Source organism: Echinococcus granulosus (genome assembly GCF_000524195.1).
Source record: "Echinococcus granulosus chromosome Unknown EG_S00018, whole genome shotgun sequence".
NCBI lineage: Eukaryota > Metazoa > Platyhelminthes > Cestoda > Cyclophyllidea > Taeniidae > Echinococcus > Echinococcus granulosus.
This window is the reverse complement of record NW_020170398.1, coordinates 429,644-437,089: the sequence shown is the minus strand read 5'-3', so window position 1 is coordinate 437,089 and position 7,446 is coordinate 429,644. Positions and strand designations below refer to the sequence as shown.

Genomic DNA, 7,446 nt, shown 5'->3' with positions numbered 1-7,446 from the left:
ACACCCCTGACTTTGTTCAGTCAAAATTTGTTTTGTATAGACAAAAACTGGGAACCTACTTACGGTAGGCTCTACAGATACCTTCCCTTTATAACTTTTGAATTTAATGACCAGTAAATAATCTGGATTTTCTGAATCAGATTAGAACGGATTTGCCTGCCACTGCCATCACTCGAGAGTTCCAGACTCCCTAAAGTTAATGCAGCATGAATCAGCATGTAGAGTTTTCTTTTTTTTTGGTTTGCATGGCTTACAAGCAAGAAGAAAAAGAGTATCCTATACCCTAAAAACCCAAAGTTAAGATGAATAAAATAGCATCACTCAAAACTACCACTACTTGTCAAAAGGTGTTTAAATTATTACTTGTAAACTACTGGACAGTAAGTTTCTTGGCACTGTAAGCATTGCTACGAAGTTTTATTGCCTTCATGACAATTTCAGTGCACATTGTTCATGTTTGGCCAAAAGTTGGCATTCCGTGAATTTTGCATGTGCACCAATGGCTACAATCATTGAGTTCTTAACTGTCAGTGCTTGTATTCCTTCTGATGGATTTGTATGCTATTTTTGAGTGCCTCAGAAGTTGTTTTGAGTGTTCAGTCATAAATGACATGTGGGTAAATATAGCCAGCTTTCTAGATGTATTTCTTCCAAAGCAAGAGACAGTTTAAAAAATTTTCGCTAAATTCAACACATCCTGAGGCCATGAAAAGAAGTCTAGCATAAGTCACCCATAAATTATTTCGTGGAATATAACTAGCACTTCGGTGAACTTATGTTAAATGCATTCATAGCATTCCAAAACGTCAAGCTGCCTCTATTTAGCTGTGTATAATATGAATCTCTCCCATTCCCTTTATTAGTTGTGTTCGAATTAGAAACACTTATTGAAAACAATGCTAAAGCTCTAAACTGCACCTGTAGATAGTTCCGGCACTGGGAAACGGATATTGCGGACTTAAACGCTACTTACAAATTATTAGTAAACGCTTATGATGTAATAGGGCTGCTTGTCCGGCCTTAGTCCGGACGCGATGTAGAAGTCATCGGTTAAACTTATAAACTCGCGATTGATATCATGCCAAGCTTTCCAGCTATTGCTCTGGTTCACCTGCTACAAAAGTCTATCAAGTGGTTTTCAAACAACAAAAGCCTTCATTATCTCACACTGACGCAAACAGGCACTCAGAGTCAAGTTGATCGCGACAAAGGTTAACATATTCAAGAAGGACTACCCCACTGCATAGTGAGAATACTGTGAGATTCTAACCTATCTGGCTGAAAAAGTTAATGTGGCCCCGTTAGGGGCAAATATTGTGGGTTTATTAAGCCTAATAAGTGATGCAGCGGAGATGAGGGACTGGAGGACTCGTCCTGATGGAGGTTTGTTTTTAGAAGCTCTGCGGCCTTCATTAAGTCGATTTTGACCTGTACAATTAGAACGTGTTTCTGTTCATCTATGAAGAAGTTAAGTCCTATTTCACCATTGTTCTTTCACCTAGAGTTTTTAATAATATTGTTAAACTGGGGAATCTTATCCTGGACGGATTAACGTCAACCTCTTAGCCAGTAAAGACGAAGCTCAGCTGTGTTATTTTAAAAGCAATACCATTTATTGAGGTCGCTAGCGGAGACTTCAAGAGTGCATAAAATTGGCCACCAAAAATTATTGGCGGAGGAGATGAAGGAGGACAGGGTCAAAGTGTTTGATAAGGAAAGTTTACGACTACCAATTTCTATTTTGTTCATTGGAAGTCCTTGAAGAAGATTGAGATTATGGGTTAGGACTTAATAAAGACTTAATGTAACTGAAACTTGATACCGAAGACTTGAACTACCTGTTTATACTCGACCCATTTGATGGACAGAATGTTCAATTTTCTGAAGTCACACTATCCATTATTTTGAGTAAGGCTGTTAAAGTTCTCTCCAAGGTTTATCATAGTCTACCATTATTTTGTGTAATTATATCTATAGGTTTTTCTACTACTTCAATGTAGGCAAACTGAATACATGTTTTTAAAAATGTTAGCTTATCCAAAGCGATCAGGGTTGGAATGACTGTGTTTAATATCTTCTTTATCCCTAGACACTTCTTCAAATTTACCGTTCATTCCTTATTACCTGTAGAAACTGCAACAGGGATGGATTTCGGATCGGAGTTAACGGTTTTCTATTCATTTACCAAGTTGCCTTCCAATATCACACCAGTTCATTCTGATCCGCCATTTTTGGAAGGCATGTTGTCCCAGAACAAGCATTAAATGGAAGATGGCGCACTATTTAGTGGCTCATGTCTCATGACATGACATACTTACTGATCGCCTATGAGTGTAGCTTATTACGCCTCCAAAGTCACAGCCTTCTCAGTGAAATAAAGTGTCGTCCTAAAGGTTCATCGTTGCTTTGTAAATAGGCCTTTACTGTTTTCATCATTTAACATATTTTACTTGCCATTGCTGATTATGTCACCAATGTCCTCTAGCAAATACGATGTGCATCCGCACACATAGTAGAGAATACCTCATCCATCATTGCCTTCCCTTCCTTTTCATTCTGGTCTTCTACGCACCTTTGTCACTGGCGCCAAAGTGCTGTCAGCTAACCTTAACCTCATTTGTGTTGATCAATGTCTCCATGTGGTTGAGCACGGATCCGAGTGAGAACTGCAAATTTCAAGACGCCTCGTCGATCATTCAGGTTACTCCCAAACTCATCGTAAATGCTCATTAAAGGGACTGTTTTGAAGTAAATTATTATACCTTTGATCTTCAAAGTCAATTGTATGGAGGCCTAGAAGCACACCTAAATTGAAGTAAATTAACTCCTCAGTGGTGTGGTCTTTCGCAGAATCATATATTTGATACATCTGTATAAAAAAAATAAGCTCACTAGTTCAAATGTCTGCACCAACAACCACAATTTGCAAGAATTCATGGCAAGAGCTCTAACCGATGATTTGCCAGCTGCAATTTCATTGAGACCAGAATTGATGAGCAGTGTAAACCATCAACTAGTGAAGAGAGAAGGTCAAGTCACGCAATACGAACTAGGGCCTAAATTTCATCTCTCATAGGTTGAAGATGGACTTCACCCCGAAAGTGGGAGGCGGTGGTAAGAAAGCATGGCAGCGATGAAAGTGAATATGCATCGACTGTTTGAAATACAGCCTATAGTAATTAGCTGGTTCCCAATCCCCTCAAGAGGTCTAATCATGAGAAACCACAAGGTAATGCGCATGGAAGACACAACATTATACACTAAAAATTTTCGATCAAAAGTGAGGCCACGTAATAGGCCCCACATCAGAGATTACAAGCGACCAAGAATAGCTTTTAACCAGGTCTATCAGAAGTGATGTCCAAATGTGGCCGCTGATCAGCTCTTCCTCCCTTCTAAGAAGTCACGACCTCGCAAAATGCGTTAGGAAATGAACTCTGAATTTGTACTCCATCTCCCAGCTCGCTCAGTCAAAAAATACCCCTTAAGAACATAATATGGATAAAAATCGCCAAATCGACAGTTTTAATTGATGTCAGGGGCCATGTATTGGACAGCCAAGTTTTCAGCACTATACATTGTGCAATTATTTACAAAAAATGAACAATAAATTAAAGTACTTTTTCAGGTAAAAGCGCGCCTTTCATTTTTTGCTTAATCATCTGTTTGTAATCTAATATTACTTTTTACAAATGTTTTGACACTAAAAAACGAAACACTAAGGCAAAGGTAAACTTTAATAGTGACACCGAAATAAAATCAGTGTTCCTACCTTTGTTGTTTTAAATGACTCTTTTGACATGCGAATATTTGGTCTATGGATGAAGCTGATGGCACTGTGGGGGTTTTCCTTGATGATTCATCTGAAACTAAAGTGACAACAAAGGAATATCTCTACCTCTCTGAAACCACAGCACGTACACGGGCTTAATAAGTAAAAATGAAAACAACGTATATTTAGCAATTCTCTTAGTGTGGAGAATGTATCCGGGCGACGTCCTTCGCGGTGTACTAAATTGATATGACGGAGGTGATAACAAAGTCTTTCATTTTGTAGAAAGGATTTTTGAGAAAAATGCAGTTAAATGAATGATCTTGAAGCCTCCGATAGCTTTTATCAAAGTCTCCCGGATTTCAAGTCGCTTCCGGATAAGCCTGGTCGTCGAAATGCAGGAGCTCAAGCCACCGCGTGCCAGGGCAGCAACAGTAACACAATTGGGATGCACAAAGTACAGTGATGTTGGTCAGTCCTTTGTTCATCCAAATGATCAGCGTTCATCCACTCTACTATACCCTCCCACTCCTTCCATCCTTTTGTCTTTCACCTTGCCGTTACCGCGATGATGAAAAGCTCACGAGTCAACAAACTCCATCGTCCCTCTTCCCTTCCGCACACACACATAAACCTAACAGAGTAGAATTCCCCTCCACTTTCTGTCAATTAAGCCTCTCTGTATCATCAAAACTTACAGCTTTAACCTTTAAATAGAGGGTTTTTGGTCGTTGTAGGAGAAATTACAATGGCGTGATTTGGGTTGTGTCAGCTGTAGATGTGGCGGTCAGATAAGTGAAGTTGCGAGCATCGATAACGCTGAACTGTCGGCATGGTCGGATTGTGGTGAGCAGCAGTTAACGCCTGAATTCCAGCTAGATGCGATTTGTTTTAATGAGTTGAGTCTTCTTGGTGTCTCAAAATCCGGCCGCTGTGTTTAAAATTCATAAATCTTCAACATTTTGCTATGTCGTTATGCCTACCTCACTTTCATGAACTGGTAACAAACCATTTTGTGCTTTAATACTTCTTAATGAGTAACTTGAGCGCTATAATTGCGTTTGAAGCATTCTGCTTGATTTTAGGATGCAAAAGTGCTAAAGATTGTTACACAGCTGGTCATCTAAATGTTTTGTAGTGTTGCAAAAGATAATGTGCTTTCTCCATTTATTGAAAGTAATTTTCAGTTTCGCAATAACCAGATCCATTTCCAACCTTCGCTTAACTAAGCTTCACTGCAGGGAAATGCACTTGGTGCAATTTGCAAGGCTTACTGATTCAACATCCAAACTAGTTGCCGTTGGCTGATTAGGTTATTGTACTACGTTGGTTGTTTGTTAAGCGGTCGGTTTTAGTGAAGGGCCTCTCTATGTCTTGGCTATTGTACCTCGCTGGGTGGGCTGGCCTTTAGGCTATGCCAGTAGCCCTAATACTCTCTCTGTCGAAGATCCATATCCTGTACGAGTGTTGTCGTCTCTCGTCTTCAGGGAAGTCTCGAGGCGCTACGCTATCAGTAAAACCAATAATTACGAATCAACATTTAGAAAATTTCTACCGGAAAAAAGCAACAAATGTCTTTATTTCAAAAAAAGTAGGATGATTTTAGGAACTATTACCAATTACACCACCCAAAGATAGCAGCTTTAGATAATGTTTTGCATTTTCCCTCAATAAATTAGCAAATTATGCAAAAGAGCATAATAAGGAATAAGAAACCCTTGTCACAATATTTTCAACTTTTAAAGTCATTAAATAATCATCATTTCTACGTTCAATTGAATATTTAATCTTACTATCTAAACATGTATTTCTTCAAACTTCTGTCGATCACAGTCTTTAGCAATCAATCATATCAAACAAGTCAAGCGCCTTGAGGAACTTTTCACGTTAATTTTTCATCGTACCATTCCATGTTTTGTCTAGAGCGTTCAGAAAATTAAATTCACATGACATAATCTTGAACACTTGACCACATTTTAATTTTATCTAATGAACCAACGCAATTTCTGGAGTCTATTAAAACAACCAAAAGTAGTTTCATTCCGCAAATATTTTAATAGTCATGTGACTTTGGTTTGGGCCTTGCCTAGTGCATCAAAACAGCCCTTGCTTTGATTTAGGCTATTGAAATATGAGAACAGTAGATTCTACACAAATTACTCATAAACTAGTCATTGGCTAAACGGCACCTCAACCTATTTTGATTTTCAAACATTTCACCGCGTACTTGATTAATATATTTACACAGATCGGTAAAAGATAAAGCGCTGAAGTGTTAGGTAGTGCACATGTTTACACTACGGGAGAGGATTAGAAAAAGGTCTTGATAAGGAGCAAAGCAGAAGCATTAGCTGAACTGAATGCCAATTTCACATTCCATTCACTTGATGCAGCAGTCCAACCGTCGAAAATTTCATTCTTTTCTGCTTCTGCCGTTGGTTGCAGAACCACACTCGCACCACATTCTTCTTAAGATTCAATTTCTCTGCGATCTGGGCAATCTTTTCGCTCGAAGGCCTCGGCTGAATCCCAAAAAACGCCTCCAATGATCGTTTCTCGGGGTCCGTAATAGAGGTGCGTTTTCTCTTCTTATCATCCTCCTCCATGTCATAGGCATTGGGGTTTTTTTGTCTTGCTGCTGCCTCTTGTTCCGCCTCATCCAACCACGCCTGTAAGATGGGTTTTAACGCAAGCATGTTGTTGTGGCTCAGTGTGAGCGACTCAAAACGACAAATTGTTGATTGGGAGAAAGATCCAACCCCAGCTAGATTTAGACGACCCAGCGCTTTGCCAACATCCGCCTGTGTTACGCCCAACTTGATCCTCCGCTGCTTGAATCGTTCCGCGAAGGCCTCTAATTCTTGCGGATCACAATCCACCGCCGACACCGCCGCCGCGACTGACAATCGGTGCACCTCAGTTTTATGTCGAAAGACTGCATCTCCGGCAGTTGAATGACGTGGAGTGAAAAAAAAGTCTTTTGTGTCCTGTACACCCCCTACATAACCCGGGTAGACAGTCGCAGCTGCAGCACCCCCAGTCATGCGGTAGCTTCCATCACTGTAGATACGGTTCATGTCCAACAATCGGGCATCATCCTCTCTTACACCAGACCCACCATTCCATTCCAATTTAGCCGGATTGATGACAGGAGGCCAGAGACCTGTCGTAAAATAGCGTGGAAGTGCACGCATTGGGTCTACGAGACAAAGACTGTTGTTCAATTCTGTCCCAGCTTCTGGGTAGGCATTGGTTTGGTGAGGTGTAGCGGCGGGAGGAACGCAACATCCAGGACAGGAAGGTAGTTCAGCAGTGCTGTTGCCTGCTGGTGGGAAGGATACCTCATGATTTATTGGTGGCGATGTAGAAGTGCCCGAATTCGCCGCCGAAGAGTCGAAATGTTGCTGTTGGTAGTAGGCCGCGGCACTGCTGTCAGCATTAGTGGTAGAGTGATTAGCTTCTGCCCAATCCTGAAAATACTGTTGTTGATATCGGTTTTGTTGCTGTGCCTGCTGTTGGTGTTGGAATGTGACAGCTGCCTTACTGGGAGAAGATGACTGTGGTGGTGGTGTCTCTGATTTAGAAGCTTCACTCTGAGCAACATGAGCGGTTGGCCAATTGCTGTTGTTGTTACTAGTGTAGGGTTCAGTCGGCGGCTGTGAGGTGTCACCAGC

The 7,446-nt window shown here is 40.8% G+C and overlaps 2 protein-coding genes across 2 annotated transcripts in view; one reads left to right on the top strand and one right to left on the bottom strand. All coding sequences in view use genetic code 11, as the record gives it.

Annotated features, from left to right (window-relative positions):
- Window positions 1-4,089: 4,089 nt before the first annotated feature.
- EGR_03455 (hypothetical protein) lies at window positions 4,090-4,713 on the top strand (the record flags this gene model as incomplete). Its single annotated transcript, XM_024492704.1, has 2 exons — window positions 4,090-4,331; window positions 4,545-4,713. The coding sequence occupies 2 exons, from the start codon at window positions 4,090-4,092 to the stop codon at window positions 4,711-4,713; spliced, it is 411 nt and encodes a 136-aa protein (XP_024352837.1).
- Window positions 4,714-6,141: 1,428 nt separating this feature from the next.
- The window catches only part of EGR_03454 (POU domain-containing transcription factor), a gene marked incomplete at both ends in the record, with an annotated part of 1,894 nt that continues 589 nt past the window's right edge, over window positions 6,142-7,446 (bottom strand). Inside the window, one exon of the mRNA XM_024492703.1 lies at window positions 6,142-7,242. Coding sequence (XP_024352836.1) covers window positions 6,142-7,242 — 1,101 coding nt within the window. The remainder of the gene's footprint in view (window positions 7,243-7,446) is intronic.